The sequence below is a fragment of the Salmo salar genome, chromosome ssa09 (assembly GCF_905237065.1).
Source record: "Salmo salar chromosome ssa09, Ssal_v3.1, whole genome shotgun sequence".
Taxonomy (NCBI): domain Eukaryota; kingdom Metazoa; phylum Chordata; class Actinopteri; order Salmoniformes; family Salmonidae; genus Salmo; species Salmo salar.
In genome coordinates this window covers 69,728,361-69,746,511 of record NC_059450.1, presented here as the reverse complement: position 1 = coordinate 69,746,511, position 18,151 = coordinate 69,728,361, and the positions used below count along the sequence as shown (strand labels likewise).

Genomic DNA, 18,151 nt, shown 5'->3' with positions numbered 1-18,151 from the left:
GACTGGTGTGTGAAGTTTGTAACTCTCCTCATTTGGTAATGCAGAAATTAGCCACCACACTTCTGATTCTAGTACGGTGAGGCCGGGTGCTGCAGACTGTTCTAGTGCCCTTGGCAATTCGTTGATATATACAGTACCTGTCAAAGGTTTGGACACACCTACTCATTCAAGGGTTTTTCTTTATTTTTTACTATTTTCTACATTGTCAAATAATAGTGAAGACCTCAACTATGAAATAACACATATGGAATCATGTAGTAACCCAAAAAGTGTTCAACAAATAAAAATATATTTTAGATTCTTCAAAGTAGCCACCCCTTTCCTTGATGACAGATTTGCAAACTCTTGGCATTCTCTCAACCAGCTTCACCTGGAATGCTTTCACAATGGTCTTGAAGGAGTTCCCACATATGCTGAGCACTTGTTGGCTGCTTTTTGGTTCCAACACGGCGACTGGAACTAAAAATCTCAAATTTGGACTCCCGACTAAAGGACAGATTTCCATGATCTAATGTCCATTGCTTGTGTTTCTTTACCTAAACAAGTCTCTCTTCTAATTGGTGTCCTTTAGTGGTTTCTTTGCAGCAATTTGACCATGAAGGCCTGATTCACGCAGTCTCCTCTGAACAGTTGATGTAGAGATGTCTGTTACTTGAATTCTGAAGCATTTATTTGGGCTGCAATAGCTGATGCTGGTAGCTCTAATGAACTTATCCTCTGCAGCAGAGGTAACTCTGGGTCTTCCTTTCCTGTGGCGTTCCTCATGAGAGCCAGTTTCATCATAGCGCGTGATGGTTTTTGTGACTGCACTTGAAGAAACTTTCAAAGTTCATGAAACTTCATGTCTTAAAGTAATGATGGACTGTCATTTCGCTTTGCTTATTTGAGTTGTTCTTGCCATAATATGGACTTGGTCTTTTACCAAATAGGGCTATCTTCCGTATACCACCCCTACCTTGTCACAACACAACTGATTGGCTCAAATGCATTAAGAAGGAAAGAAATTCCATTATTTAACTTTTAACAAGGCACACCGGTTAATTGAAATGCATTCCAGGTGACTACCTCATGGAGCTGGTTGAGACAATGTTGAGTGTGAAAAACGGTCATCAAGGCAAAGGGTGGCTACTTTGAAAAACCGCAAATGTTTTGATTTGTTTAACACTTTTTAGTTTACTACATGATTCCATGTGTTATTTCATCATTTTGATGTCTTCACCATTATTCTACAATGTAGAAAATATTAAAAATAAAGAAAAACCCTTGAATGAGCAGGTGTGTCCAAACTTTTGACTTGGTACTGTATGTTGAAGAGGGTGGGGCTTAAGCTGCATCCCTGTTTCACCCAACGGCCCTGTGGGAAGAAATGTGTGTTTTTTGCCAATTGTAACCTCTCTTGTTTATGTACATGGATTTTATAATGTTGTATGTTTTTCCCCTAACACCACTTTCCAGCAATTTGTATAGCAGACCCTCATGCCAAATTGAGTAAAGCTTTTTTTTAATCAATGAAGCATGATAAGACTTTGTTTGTTTGTCAATTAGGGTGTGCAGGGTGAATACGTGGTCTGTCGTAAGGTAATTTGGTAAAAAGCCAATTTGACATTTGCTCAGTACATTGTGTTTGCTGAGGAAATGTACGAGTCTGTTGTTAATAATTCAGAGGATTTTCCCAAGGTTGCTGTTTACGCATATCCCACGGTAGTTATTGGGGTCAAATTTGTCTCCACTTTTGTGGATTGGGGTGAGCAGTCCTTGGTTCCAAATATTGAGGAATATGCCAGAGCTGAGGATGATAAAAAGTTTAAGGATAGCCAATTTGAATTTGTGGTCTGTATATTTTATTTTATCATGGGTACTGGTAGTCTTTAATAGTTGATTCTAAGATAGTGTATATGTTTTTGCTGTTTGTTCTTTGTCATCGAGCCAAAACGATTATAGAAGTGGTTTATCCATACATCCCCGTTTTGGATAGATAACAATCTGTGTTGTTTGTTTAGAGCTTTCCAATTTTCCCAGAAGTGGTTAGATTCAATGGATTGTTCAATTACATTGAGCTGATTTCTGACGTGCTGTTCCTTTTTCCGTAGTGTATTTCTGTATTGTTTTAGTGATTCAGGCTGCGGTTTTCTGGGTCTTTTTGTTTTTGGTTGGATAGGTTTCTCAATTTCTTTCTTAGGTTTTTGCATTTTTCATCAATCCATTTGTTGTTAATTTTCTTAGGTTGTCTGCTTTAAATGTTTAGATTTGATAGGGAAGCTGAGAGGTCAAATATACTGTTTAGGTTTTCTACTGCCAAATTTAAACCTTCACTATTACAGTGAAACATTTTGTCCAGGATATTGTCAAGAAGGGATTGAATTTGTTGTCTAATAGTTTTTTTGGTAGATTTCCACACTACATTCCTTCCATCTATAGCATTTCTTAACTTCTCTAGGGCCAGTGGGACGATTTCGGCCCACCTACGTAACAGCCAGTGGAATCCGTGGCGCGTTATTCAAATACCTTAGAAATGCTATTACTTTAATTTCTCAAACATATGACTATTTTACACCATTTTAAAGACAAGACTCTCGTTAACCTGTTAGGGCTAGGGGACAGTATTGACACGGCTGGATAAAAAAACATACCCGATTTAATCTGGTTACCACTCCTACCCAGTAACTAGAATATGCATATACTTATTACATATGGATAGAAAACACCCTAAATTTTCTAAAACTGTTTGAATGGTGTCTGTGAGTATAACAGAACTCATTTGGCAGGCAAAACCCTGAGACATTTTCTGACAGGAAGTGGATACCTGATGTGTTGTATTACCTTTAAACCTATCCCATTGAAAAACACAGGGGCTGAGGAATATTTTGGCACTTCCTATTGCTTCCACTAGATGTCACCAGCCTTTACAAAGTGTTTTGAGTCTTCTGGAGGGAGATCTGACCGAACAAGAGCCATGGAACGATGATGGCCCATTAGACACCTGGCGCGCGAGTTCATGTTGGGTACCCTCGTTCCAATACGTTATAAAAGAGTATGTATTCGTCCACCTTGAATATTATTCATGTTCTGGTTAAAAAGGCCCTAATGATTTATGCTATACAACGTTTGACATGTTTGAACGAACGTAAATATATTTTTCCCCTCGTTCATGACGAGAAGTCCGGCTGGCTTAGATCATGTGCTAACAAGACGGAGATTTTTGGACATAAATGATGAGCTTTTTTGAACAAAACTACATTCGTTATGTACCTGTGATACCTGGAAGTGACATCTGATGAAGAGAATCAAAGGTAATGGATTATTTACATAGTATTTTCGATTTTAGATCTCCCCAACATGACGTCTAGTCTGTATCGCAACGCGTATTTTTCTGGGCGCAGTGCTCAGATTATTGCAAAGTGTGATTTCCCAGTAAGGTTATTTTTAAATCTGGCAAGTTGATTGGGTTCAAGAGATGTAAATCTATAATTCTTTAAATGACAATATAATATTTTACCAATGTTTTCTAATTTTAATTATTTAATTTGTGGTGTTGACTTGACTGCCGGTTATTGGAGGGAAACGATTTCCTCAACATCAATGCCATAGTAAACGCTGTTTTTGGATATAAATATGAACTTGATAGAACTAAAAATGCATGCATTGTCTAACATAATGTCCTAGGAGTGTCATCTGATGGAGATTGTAAAAGGTTAGTGCATCATTTTAGCTGGTTTTATGGTTTTGGTGACCCTGTCTTTGAATTGACAAAACATTACACACAACTCTTGTAAATGTACTGTCCTAACATACTCTAAATTTATGCTTTCGCCGTAAAACCTTTTTGAAATCGTAAAACGTGGTTAGATTAAGGAGATGTTTATCTTTCAAAGGGTGTAAAATAGTTGTATGTTTGAAAAATTTGAATTTTGACATTTATTTGGATTCAAATTTGCCGCTCTTGAAATGCACCTGCTGTTGATGGAGTGCACCACGGGTGGGACGCTAGCGTCCCACCTAGCCCATAGAGGTTAACCTCTTGGGGCTATGTGGGACGCTAGCGTGCCACCCGTGGTGCACCCTATCAACAGCAGGTGCATTTCAAGAGCGGCACATTTGAAACCAAATAAATGTCAAAATTCAAATTTTTCAAACATACAACTATCTTACACCCTTTGAAAGATAAACATCTCCTTAATCTAACCACGTTGTCCGATTTCAAAAAGGTTTTACGGCGAAAGCATAAAGTTAGATTATGTTAGGAGAGTACATTGACAATAGCTGTGTGTAATGTTTTGTCAATTCAAAGACCGGCGTCACCAAAACCATAAAACCAGCTAAAATGATGCACTAACCTTTGACAATCTCCATCAGATGACACTCCTAGGACATTATGTTAGACAATACATGCATTTTTAGTTCTATCAAGTTCATATTTATATCCAAAAACAGCGTTTTACTATGGCGTTGATGTTCAGGAAATCGTTTCCTCCAATAACCGGCAGTCAAGTCAGCACAACAAATTAAATAATTAATATTAGAAAACATTGGTAAAATATTATATTGTCATTTAAAGAATTATAGATTTACATCTCTTGAACGCAATCGACTTGCCAGATTTAAAAATAACCTTACTGGGAAATCACACTTTGCAATAATCTGAGCACTACGCCCAGAAAAATACGCTTTGCGATACAGACTGACCGCCATGTTGGAGAGATCTAAAATCGAAAATACTATGTAAATAATCCATTACCTTTGATTCTCTTCATCAGATGTCACTTCCAGGAATCCCAGGTCCATAACGAATGTAGTTTTGTTCAAAAAAGCTCATCATTTATGTCCAAAAAGCTCCGTGTTGTTTGCACATGATCTAAGCCCGCCGGACTTCACTTCATGAACGAGGGGAAAAAATATATTTACGTTCGGTCAAACGTTGTATAGCATAAATCATTAGTGCCTTTTTTAACCAGAACATGAATAATATTCAAGGTGGACGAATGCATTCTCTTTTAAAACGTATTGGAACGAGGGTACCCAACATGACCTCGTGCGCCAGTCTAATCGGCCATCACCGTTCCAAGGCTCTTGTTCGGTCAGATCTCACAGTAGAAGACTCAAAACACTTTGTAAAGGCTGGTGACATCTAGTGGAAGCAATAGGAAGTGCCAAAACATTAATAAGCCCCTGTGTGTTTCAATGGCATAGGTTTAAAGGTAATTCAACACATCAGGTATCCACTTCCTGTCAGAATCTGTCTCAGGGTTTTTCCTGCCAAATGAGTTCTGTTATACTCACAGACACCATTCAAACAGTTTTAGAAACTTTAGGGTGTTTTCTATCCATATATAATAAGTATATGCATATTCTAGTTACTGGGTAGGATTAGTAACCAGATTAAATCGGGTGCGTTTTTTATCCAGCCGTGAAAATACTGCCCCTAGCCCCAACAGGTTAATCTAACCACACTGTCCGATTTCAAAAAGGCTTTACAACGAAAGCAAAACATTAGATTATGTCAGCAGAGTACCCAGCCAGAAATAATCAGACACCCATTTTTCAAGCTAGCATATAATGTCACATAAACCCAAACCACAGCTAAATGCAGCACTAACCTTTGATGATCTTCATCAGATGACAATCTTAGGACATTATGTTATACAATACATGCATGTTTTGTTCAATCAAGTTCATATTTATATCAAAAACCAGCTTTTTACATTAGCATGTGACATTCAGAACTAGCATACTTCCGGGGAATTTACTAAATTACTCACGATAAACGTTCACAAAAAACATAACAATTATTTTAACAATTATAGATACAGAACTCCTCTATGCACTCGCTATGTCCGATTTTAAAATAGCTTTTCGGTGAAAGCACATTTTGCAATATTCTAAGGAGATAGCCCGGCATCACAGGGCTAGCTATTTAGACACCCAGCAAGTTTAGCCCTCACCAAAGTCAGATTTACTATAAGAAAAATGTTATTACCTTTGCTGTTCTTCATCAGAATGCACTCCCAGGACTTCTACTTCAATAACAAATGTTGGTTTGGTTCAAAATAATCCATAGTTATGTTCAAATATCCTCTGTTTTGTTCGTGCGTTCAAGACACTATCCGAAGTGTAAAGAAGGGTGACGCCCACAACGCATTTTGTGACAAAAAAAATCTAAATATTCCATTACCGTACTTCGAAGCATGTCAACCGCTGTTTAAAATCAATTTTTATGCCATTTTTCTCGTAAAAAAGCGATAATATTCCGACCGGGAAAGCGTGTTTACGTTCAAAGAGAGAGAAAATAAAAACATGGGATCCCCTCAGTCTGATGGTCCTCTGATAGACCACTTAACCAAAGGCGCTAATGTGTTTCAGCCTGGGGCTAGAATTACATCATTCAACTTTTTCCCGGGTTCTGAGAGCCTATGGGAGCCGTAGGAAGTGTCATGTTACAGCAAAGATCCTAAATTTTCAATAAACAGAGCCAAGAAGCCCAAGGAATGGTCAGAGAGGGTACTTCCTGTACAGAATCTTCTCAGGTTTTTGCCTGCCATATGAGTTCTGTTATACTCACAGACACCATTCAAACAGTTTTAGAAACTTTAGGGTGTTTTCTATCCAAAGCCAATACTTATATGCATATTCTAGTTTCTGGGCAGTAGTAATAACCAGATTAAATCGGGTACGTTTTTTATCCGGCCGTGTAAATACTGCCCCCTAGCCCTAACAGGTTAATATTCCTTTGGCTTTGATGCCTCATGATTGAGCAAAGCTCTGTTCAAGTATAGTGTGATTTTGCTGTGGTCTGATAGGGGTGTCAGTGGAATGACTGTGAACTGACTCTGGGTTGAGGTCAGTGCAAAAGTTTTCTACAGTACTACTGCCAAGAGATGAACTATAGGTGTACCTACCATAGGAGTTCCCTTAGCATACCATTGACCATGTACATACCGTCCGACAGAGCTGCAGGAGTTGTGACCCGTTTTTGTTGGTTATGTTGTTGTAATTGTGTCTGGGGGGCATATGGGGAAGGGAATGCTGTCACCTCCAGGTAGGTGTTTGTCAACCTGTGTGCTGAGGTTGTCTGTCGGGTTCTTGTCCAGTTCTGGCATTTAGGTCGCCACAGACTAGTACATGTCCTTGAGCCTGGAAATTGTTGATCTCCCCCTCTAGGATGGAGAAGCTGTCATCGTTAAAGTATGGTGATTCTATTGGGTTGTCGTGACGTGACTATCATTAATGTGATGACTGTTATTCATTGAATAATTACCTACTACGTTTAATTGTTATTAGATTAAATTAGTCATGTAACAATTAACTCATTAGGAATTTGGGACACCACGGGAAAAGTTGTTTAACGAGTTACTGTATCCCGAATTAAACTCAAGAATATATAGATATAACAGTCACTAATTAATCATTTCCTCATATCAGTCTCATTCTGAACGTTGCAGACTTCGTGAATCTCTTCACAAACCCGAGTCTCATTGATCATTCCGTACCACACAAATTGATTTGATTATTTTACGAACAAACCAAATGATAACATAGGATACACACACACACACACGGTGTAGGTTATTGATTAGTAACTTAATACGATGACAACAGGTCCCTAGCGGACTAACACAATATGACACTTGTTACATAAGATGGAGAGTTAGAGAGAAAGAGAAGCAACACTTATTCAAGCTGCTTTATTGGCATGAAAAACATTGTGTCAATATTGCCAAAGCAACAATGTATACAATATACATTGTAATACAATTATAAACAATAACAAATAATAATATAAAATGGCAGTAAATAATAATACAAAATTAAATATAAAAATAATAACAATAAAATTGTAGTAAAATAATAGTAAAATAGTAGAATGTAATAAATATAAAAATGTAAATATGGAAAATGAATCTATAACTAACTTATAACTAAATAACGGTCATCTTCACCATTACATCAGTACTACAACTACTATCATCATTACCACTACTACTACCACCACCATCACTAAACTGTTATCATTACCATTACTACCCATACCACTACTATTTGGAATGATAAACAACAACAATAATAATAGAAATAACAATAACAGTAATAACAATAATAGTAATAATAAGTAAGTTACTGCTTACTATGCAGATGATATTATTCAGTGTCCCTCAGGCTATGGCAGGCAAATACATATTTGGCTGCAAGAGGAGCCATTGCTCCTTCGCCCATGAGTATTTTTAGTTTTTCCTCTGGGTTTAATAAGTTCAAATTTGGAATAAATGTAGTAATTTCTGTGAATAAGGAATCTCTTTGTGAGGAATATTTATCACAATAAAGGAGAAAGTGCATCTCGTGCAGTGACCACATACACGCTCCTCTTTGGGTAGCCATGTCTTTTTATGTCTGCCGGTTTCTATTGCCAATCGGTGGTCACTCAGCCTGTACTTGGTAAGGATCTGTCTCTGCTTCGTATCTCTGACAGAGTAGAGATAATCAGCCAATTCATATTTTCTGTTTAGGGTCAGATAGCAATTTAGTCGGCTTTGGGATTTTGGTTCGTTTTTCCAATGTTGTAAATATGAGTCCTTTGATTGGTTCATGATTTTGTTTATTTGAATTCTTTCTTTTGAAGCAGTGCTGGTGTCAGCTTGGTTGGTGAGGTCCAACACCAGCTGACTGAGAGGGCTCGTTTCTGGGCTCAGCTCTTGGGTTTGGAGTGCTTTAAATTGCAGAGTTGAATTTGGAATTGAATTTAGATGTAGCCAAAATTGTAATGATCTTTTCTGTATTTTCATTATTACTGGAAAGCGGCCCAATTCTGCCCTACATGCATTAGTTGGTGTATTTCTCTGGACTTGTAGGATTTTCCGACAGAATTCTGCATGTAGGGCTTCAATTGGATGTTTGTCCCACATTTTAAAGTCCAGTTTATTGAGTGGCCCCCAAACCTCACTTCCGTAAAGAGCTATTGGTAGGATTACACTGTCAAATATTTTGGTCCAAATTCTAATTGGGATGTTGATTTTGAATAATTTCATTTTTATTGCATACAATGCTCTGCGGGCTTTTTCTTTGAGTGCATTCACTGCCATATTAAAGTTTCCCGATGCAGATATGGTCAGACCAAGGTAGGTGTAATGTTTAGTGTGCTCAATTATGGTGTTGTTCAGGGTGAATTTATATTTGTGTTTCTGACATCTGGTTTTCTTTTGGAAAATCATGATTTTCGTTTTTTTGACATTTACTGCCAGGGTCCAATTATGGCAATATTGCTCTAGAATATTAATGTTCTGTTGAAGACCTTCTTTGGTTGGTGATAGAAGTACTAAGTCATCAGCATATAGCAGGTATTTCACCTCTGTGTAAAATAGTGTGAGTCCTGGGGCTGGAGAATGGTCCAACATGTCTGCTAATTCATTGATATAAATGTTGAAAAGGTTTGGACTCAAACTGCAGCCTTGTCTCACACCTCGACATTGTGAAAATAATTCTGTTCTTTGGTTTTTGATTTTTATTGCACATTTATTTTCTGTGTACGTACAAATAATTTCAATATTTGTAGGAGCTCATTTTTCAGCAGCTGCTGCTCAATTTGGAACTCCGGAACTCTCTCTCTCTCTCTCTCTCTCTCTCTGCATCTCTCTCTCTCTCTCTGCATCTCTCTCTCTGCATCTCTCTCTCTCTCTCTCTCTCTGCATCTCTCTCTCTCTCTCTCTCTGCATCTCTCTCTCTCTCTCTCTGCATCTCTCTCTCTCTCTCTCTGCATCTCTCTCTCTCTCTCTCTCTCTCTCTCTCTCTGCATCTCTCTCTCTCTCTCTCTCTCTCGCTCTCTGCATCTCTCTCTCTCTCTCGCTCTCTGCATCTCTCTCTCTCTCTCTCTGCATCTCTCTCTCTGCATCTCTCTCTCTGCATCTCTCTCTCTCTCTCTCTCTCTGCATCTCTCTCTCTCTCTGCATCTCTCTGCATCTCTCTCTCTCTCTCTGCATCTCTCTCTCTCTCTCTGCATCTCTCTCTCTCTCTCTCTCTGCATCTCTCTCTCTCTCTGCATCTCTCTCTGCATCTCTCTCTGCATCTCTCTCTCTGCATCTCTCTGCATCTCTCTCTCTCTCTCTGCATCTCTCTCTCTCTCTTTCTCTCTGCATCTCTCTCTGCATCTCTCTCTGCATCTCGCTCGCTCTCTCTCTCTGCATCTCGCTCTCTCTCTCTGCATCTCGCTCTCTCTCTGCATCTCGCTCTCTCTCTGCATCTCTCTCTCTCTGCATCTCGCTCTCTCTCTCTGCATCTCTCTCTGTTCTTTTAATCTGTTTCTAACACCATGGGACAGCATCTCCGCTGGTCTGTGGTCCTTTCATGTCATCCTCTCTGTCATCCTCTCTTTAGCATAATTGGCCGTCCGTTTGTCTGACTGCATACATGTCCCTCTGTCTGTGCTTAAGCACTTTATAACGGCATTAGACCCATCTCCTCTAGTCTCTGCTAGTCTGTGTGGCTTTTCGTGTCATTGTTCATTGGCCGTAGAGTCTCCGACAGATCATTATCTTATGGTGGTGAACAGAAGGAACGAGGAAGAGAGAAGGGGAGCCCGGATCTGTGAGCGGGGAGCCCAGCCTTTATATTAAGCCTTATTTAATTAGACATTTTCTTTCTGTCCTCCCCTCCTCCCCATTTGTTTGTTTAGCTCTGTTGTTTTATGGGAAGGAGGGGAGGGAAGGCAATAGAAATGAGGTTGACATAGGATTACTGTTAATAAGCAGCTGAGGGACGGGGGGGGATGGGCTCCAGGGACTTCATGGCTTTTCATTACTGAGGTTGTATCATTCAAATGGGCCTCATCTGCTCTGAAACCATGTGAGTCGTGACGACACACGGTGTGTTGTAACTTCAGTCAGGTTGGGTTTCTATAAATGCTGAGATACATGGAGAGCACAGGAGGTTGGTGGCATCTTAATTGGGGAGGACAGGCTCGAGGTAATGGCTGGAGCGGAATCTGTGGAATGGTATCAAATACATCCAACACGTGGGTTCCACGCGTTCTCCATTCTATTCACTCTGTTTCAGCCATCATTATAAGCCATCCTCCTCTCAGCAGCCTCCTGTGATAGAGGCAGTAAGATAGATGGATGGGATTGACAGATAAATGGATGGATCGATTCACATTCATTATTTTTTTTTTTTTTCTCACATAGAGTGAAGATGTTAAAAGAGCTTTTCTACTCCGTTAGTCCCAAATAAAGGTCCTCCTCATCCCCCTGTCATTGAGTAATGTCTGCTGGGATGAATGGCTTTTCATTAGCGACATAATTAGGAACTGCAGGCAGTGTTCAACATGGTCCATCACGGCAGCACAGCTCAAAGCACCATTAGACTGTGGTCAAAAATCTGTTTCTCGCTCTTTGCTTATTCTGAGAGAAACATTTCAATCAAACCGTGTCCATTGCCTTAGGGGAAAGATGGCTGTTGAAGGTCAGTTTAAATTTCAACGGCAGTAATTAGATTGCTGATTAGTCATTGCCTCCCAATGCCACTCTGAGAAATGGCTTATTGTGCTATGGGTGTGTGGAGGTAGGCTAGACAAGAGAGGGGAATGCCAGTGGCGCGTGTTGACTTAATGTCACCCATCCATTTAGCTTCTGCTCTGGTTGGCCTGGCAGGCACTGGAAACGCCAGGCTCATTCATCTCAGGTCTCCCACTCAGCGGCCACGCACATGGATTCTGTCATACCCCCCTGACACACACACACACACACACACACACACACACACACACACACACACACACACACACACACACACACACACACACACGTGTGCACTTTAACACAGACGGACATAAACAACCACCCACACACACACTACAGAAACAACGACACACACACAACCACACACACCTGCAGATGCTCTCACTCCCCAGGGCGGTCATGCGTGCACATACACTCAGCCCACTCTGAAAAGCCCTGTGATTGATTGACAGACCCCAGCAGTTATTGGTATTCCAGCAGCGAGCTGCACCCACTATGAGTGACAATCGGATGGATGTTTTTGCAGGTCCAGACTCCTCATCCATTTTAAAACATTTCACCCGTCTCTCTGTCTTCTCTCCTTCTGTCTCCATCAGAAGGGCATCCCTATCGGCCAGTTCTGCAAGGACTTCAACGAGAAGACAGAAGAGCTCAAGGAAGGGAATCCCTCTGCCCATCAAGATTCATGTTAAGGTGTGATAAAAAATACTACTCACTCAGTGTACCCAGCCCTGCCCCCTACAGCTTACCCTTTCAGAGATCCTGCCTGATTTCACTGGCTGCATACCATTACCCAAGAACCTCCATTATTCATACTGTTCCACTGAAGTAAGCTTTTCCGTTTGCATTCATTAATCTAGCGTTGTCCGGGGGGACGTAAAAGTCTCCCAGAATTTAGCGCGTATAAAAGGATAGAATCATCGTAAAGAGGATAGAATCATCGTAAAGAGGATAGAATCATCGTAAAGTGGCTTTTATGATTTTTTTTTCATATGGTATTCATTTTTCATATCTCATACAGCTGCGTTTTTCTGTTAATCATTTTCGAAGTCCTCTAGCCAATTATACATGCATTGATGTCAGTGCATATGTGGAATATCTAATGAGGGAACAGATTAAGCCTTGTAAACCCCATAGGCATTGACTGACAGAAAGACTCAGAACTTTGTCCAACCCACCTGCAGCCTCGCTCTTACTCACGGGCTCCATCTGCTGGGCACTACAAGCATCTCCTCACTACCCAAATGTCCTTTTGTGTATATAAAGGAGGATACCTAGTCGGTTGTACAACTGAATGCCTTCAACTAAAATGGGTCTAACGCATTTAACCCAACCCCTCTGAATCAGAGAGGTGCGTGCGGGGGGGGCTGCCTTAATCGACATCCACGTCTTCGGCGCCCGGGGAACAGTGGGTTAACTGCCTTGATCAGGGGCAGAACGACAGATTTTTACCTTGTCAGCTCGGGGATTCGATCCAGCAACCTTTCAGTTACTGATCCAATGCTAGTAGAATTTCCCTTGCCGTGTCGATCTACTGAGTATTGTTTGTCATGCTTTATATAATACACTATATATACACCAGTATGTGGACACCCCTTCAAATTAGTGGATTTGGATATTTCAGCCTCACCCATTGCTGACAGACAGAATCAAGCACACAGCCATAAAATCTCCATAGACAAACACAGGCAGTAGAATGGCCTTACTGAAGAGCTCAGTGACTTTCAACGTGGCACTGTCATAGGATGCCACCTTTCCAACAAGTCAGTTCGTCAAATTTTGGCCCTGCTAGAGCTGCCCCGGTCAACTGTACGTGCTGTTATTGTGAAGTGGAAACGTCTAGGAGCAACAACGGCTCAGCCGCGAAGTGGTAGGCCACACAAGCTCACAGAACGGGACCTCCGAGTGCTGAAGGGCACAGCGCGTAAAAATCGTCTTTCCTCAGTTGTAACTCTCACTACAGAGTTCCAAACTACCTCTGGAAGCAACGTCAGCACAATAACTGTTCATCGGGAGCTTCATGAAATGGATATCCATGGCCAAGCACAAGCCAAAGATCACCATGTGCAATGCCAAGCGTCGGCGTAAAGCTCACCGCCATTGGACTCTGGAGCAGTGGAAACGGGTTCTCTGGTGTGATGAATCACGCTTCACCATCTGGCAGTCTGACTGACAAATCTGGGTTTGGCGGATGCCAGGAGAACACTATTTGCCCCAATACATAGTGCCAACTGTAAAGTTTGGTGGAGGATGGTCTGGGGCTGTTTTTCATGGTTCGGGCTAGGCCCCTTAGTTCCAGTTAAGGGAAATCTTAACGCTACAGCATCCAATAACATTCTAGACAATTCTGTGCTTCCAACTTTGTGGCAACAGTTTGGGGAAGGCCCTTTCCTGTTTCTGCATGACTGGCCTGCACAGAGCCCTGACCTCAACCCCATCAAACACCTATGTGATGATTTGGAACGTCGACTGCAAGCCAGGCCTAATTGCCCAGACTTGGTTTAGCTAGTGTAGTGGAAGTGTCTCTCTCGCTGGCATGCCACAGGGCTGTTGGAACCTTGCAGCCTCGATCAGTCTTGTGTTCATTGTTCCTTCATTTCTTTCTCCCTGTCTCTGACTCATTCTGTTCAACAAAAGGATAGGAGCAGTAGCAAATCTTCCTGTTTTACAAAGTCACCATCCCTAAATCAAGAGTAATTCTCGGATGTTGCTATTGTCCGCCAGATCGATGCCAGGAGATTTAGGCCATCCCAGCGAATGGCTATTTCATAGAAGAAAAATGGTGTCATTTCATTGTGAGGTCACTGATGATAGATAATTCCATTGACAAGTTAATGCAGAACAGAGACTGAGAGCAACTTCCACTTCATACAGCGTCCGTTCCACTTTCATCCGTTCCACTTTCCACTTTCATCTTGATTGATGGATTAAAACACATCTAAAAGGAACTCTCTCTTCCCTACTGTCTCTCTCGATCTTTCTTTCTGTCTTACTCTTTCTCACTGCAGCCTGACAGGACGTATGACCTGAAGATCGGCCAACCGATCTTCAAATCAAAAGCTTTGATTTGGGAATTCTAAATTCCAACAGAACATAGTGTATAAATCAATATCAAATATTTCAATGCCCTTGGACACGGGAAAAATGGGTCTTACTTCCTCAAGCAGGTGGCTGGCATCCAGAAAGGGGCCAGTAAAACCGGCAAGGTTTGGACATTGTTGGCTGGTTTCCCCCCCTCACTCCATCTCTGTAGCTGGCTGTCTGAGGCCAGGCCCGTACCGGGACGGGCAGATGCAGACGTCTCACACAGGGCTTTGAGGCGGAGATTGGCCTTCTTTGATTGATGATATATTTATGATCGGGGGGGGCTTTGAGCCAGGCAATTACAGGCAGGAGGAAGGTAGTGGGAAAAGTGGTGGGCTAAGGAAAGAGAATTATGGATTTCCTCTTTCCGCGCCAGCTCCTCCCTTTGATCACTTCCTCGTTTTTTCCCCCACTCTCCTCCACACTCTGCCCTCCTTTTTGCTCCTTACTCTTTCTCTTTCTTCCACCCTCCGCTCCCCTCGGTTTCTACATCCTATTCCCACTTTGGACTCTTATCTCTTTCTCCATCTCTAGGCTATGAGACAGCCGGAATGGTGTCTGTGGAGGGCTGTGTATGAGATCGCTCAGTTCAAGGCCCAGGATGAGGCCTTCAAGATGCAGAATGCTTCCTTAGAGACGGTCGTCAAGAGCATCATCGGTTCGGCTCGCTCGTTGAGCATTGATATCGTCAACGAGTAGGACCCTTGTCTCAAAGTGCCCAGTGTCATTAATATTGTAACAATACTTGGCATTGAAAAACTCATTCTCTGTTGTACACTACCGTTCAAAAGTTTGGGGTCTCTTAGAAATGTCCTTGTTTTTTGAAAGAAAAGCACATTTCTTGTCCATTAAAATAACATAATTGATCAGAACTACAGTGTAGACATTGTTAATGTTGTAAATTACTATTGTAGCTGTAAATTGCTTCTTTTTTTTTATGGAATATCTACGTAGGCGTACAGCGGCCCATTATCAGCAACCATCAGTCACGTGTTCCAATGGCACGTTGTGTAAGCTAATCCAAGTTTATCATTTTAAAAGGTCATTAGAAAACCCTTTTGCAATTATGTTAGCACAACTGAAAACTGTTCTGCTGATTTTGAAGAAGCAATAATACTGTCCTTCTTTAGACTAGTTGAGTATCTGGAGCATCAGCATTTGTGGGTTCGATTACAGGCTCAAAATGTCCAGAAACAAAGACCTTTCTTCTGAAACTCGTCAGTCTATTCTTGTTCTGAGAAATTAGTCTTTTCCATGCTAGAAATTGGCAAGAAACTGAAGATCTCATACAACGCTGTGTACTACTCCTTCACAGAACCAGAATAAAGAGGAGTGGGAGGCCCCGGTGCACAACTGAGCAAAAGGACAAGTACATTATTGTCTAGTTTGAGAAACAGACGCCTCACAAGTCCTCAACTGGCAGCTTCGTTAAATAGTACCTGCAAAACACCAGTCTCAACGTTAACAGTGAAGAAGCGACTCTGGGATGCTGGCCTTCTAGGCAGAGTTGCAAAGAAAAAGCCATATCTCAGACTGGCCAATAAAAATAAAAGATTAAGATGGGCAAAAGAACACAGACATTGGACAGACAAATCTAAGTTTGAGGTGTTCGGATCACGAAGAACATTCGTGAGATGCAGAAAAAATGAAAAGATGCTGGAGGAGTGCTTGATGCCATCTGTCAAGCATGGTGGAGGCAATGTGATGGTCTGGGGTGCTTTGGTGGTGGTAAAGTGGGAGATTTGTACAGGGTAAAAGGGATCTTGAAGGAAGGAAGGCTATCACTCCATTTTGCAACGCCATGCCATACCCAGTGGACGGCGCTCAATTGGAGCCAATTTCCTCCTACAACAGGACAATGACACAAAGCACAGCTCCAAATTATTAAGTCTATTTAGGGAAGAAGCAGTCAGCTGGTATTCTGTCCATAATGGAGTGGCCAGCACAGTCACCGGATCTCAACCCTATTGAGCTGTTGGGGGAGCAGCTTGACCGTATGGTACATAAGTGCCAATCCAAACTTGTGGGAGGTGCTTCAGTAAGCATGGGGTGAAATCTTTCAAGATTACCTCAACAAATTGACAACTAGAATGCCAAAGGTCTGCAAGGCTGTAATTGCTGCAAATGGAGGATTCTTTGACGAAAGCAAAGTCTGAAGGACACAATTATTATTTAAATTAAAAATCATTATTTATAATCTTGTCAGCGTCTTGACTATTTCCTATTCATTTTGCAACTCATTTCATGTATGTTTTCATGGAAAACAAGGACATTTCTAAGTGACCCCAAACTTTTGAACGGTTGTGTATGTGTTGATAGACTGGAATTAAGTGCCATTCTCATCATTGGCAAATGGTACTGTCGTGACGCACCATTATTCAGTTAGGACCACTGTATCGTTGATAAAATAGTTGTGCCATTTTATTCACTTTTTTTCTTATTTTCTCCTCTCTCTCTCCCTGTCTCTCTCACCCTGTCTCGCCTTACCTTCCTCCCTCTCATCCCACCTTCAGTTTATCGGCAGAGGATTATAACACTTTCCTGGAGGAGAAGGAGCGGTTGAGATCTGAGGCCGAAGCAGTCAGTGAAGAAGAAATGAGGACCCCCTCCCAGCCACCCCATATCCTACATATGCATTTATACTGACCCTGTACTGTACACATACCACTCACATCACACATTCTGTCAATGTCATTTACAGTAGCTCTGTATTTCTTAGCAAAATAAACTTGTATGATTTTAAGTGTAGTTGAGTGTGTTTTACGCCAATTTTCTCTCAAGGAGATTCATGTTTTCTTTAGAGTTTATTAAATACAAACGATGTGCAGAAGATGATTTAAGGAATGTATCTCATCTCTCAATATTGGCATCAAACCAAGCTGTATTAAAGGAATTTGTTATACAAATTGCTGCATCTTCTTTCATTTGCCATCTATCAAATTAAAAAACGGTTGAGTGGTCCAGGGGAAGTGGTTTCCCTGTGCTTTATATACACTGAGTATACCAAACATTAACACCTTAATATTGATTTTCGTGGCCCATGTCTCCAATGCTTCCCACAGTTGTCAAGTTGGCTAGATGTCCTTTGGGTGGTGGGCCATTCTTGATACACAAAGGAAACTGTTGAGCGTGAAAAAACCCAGCAGGTTTGCAGTTGTTGACACAAACCGGTGCGCCTGGCACATACTACCATACCCTGTTCAAAGGCACTTAAGCCTTAAAATCCTTTAACCTGTTTTCTCCCCTTCATCTACACTGATTGAAGTGGATTTCACAAGTGACATCAATAAGGGATCATAGCTTTCACCTGGTCAGTCTGTCATGGAAAGAGCAGGTGTTTGTAAAGTTTTGTATACTCTGTGTATATTCCCACACAATGAGGTTGGAATAATACTGTGAAAATGATAATTACATTTTAGTGTAATGGCTGTTTGAAAATGTTGAGTTTTGAGGGTTGGAGTTTTGGCCTGCCTGGTGACATCACCAGGTGGTATAAGTTAATAGACCAATAACAAAGAGTTTCAAACCTCTGCCAATAACAGCTAGTTTTCAGGTTGTATATCCCTCCC

The 18,151-nt window shown here is 41.2% G+C and overlaps 1 protein-coding gene across 1 annotated transcript in view; it reads left to right on the top strand.

Annotated features, from left to right (window-relative positions):
- Window positions 1-17,488, top strand: part of LOC106611752 (39S ribosomal protein L11, mitochondrial) — a 67,863-nt gene extending 50,375 nt beyond the window's left edge. The window contains exons 3-4 of the mRNA XM_014212296.2: window positions 15,117-15,277; window positions 17,096-17,488. Coding sequence (XP_014067771.2) covers window positions 15,117-15,277; window positions 17,096-17,228 — 294 coding nt within the window. The 3' untranslated portion in view covers window positions 17,229-17,488. The remainder of the gene's footprint in view (window positions 1-15,116; window positions 15,278-17,095) is intronic.
- The last annotated feature ends 663 nt before the right edge of the window (window positions 17,489-18,151 follow it).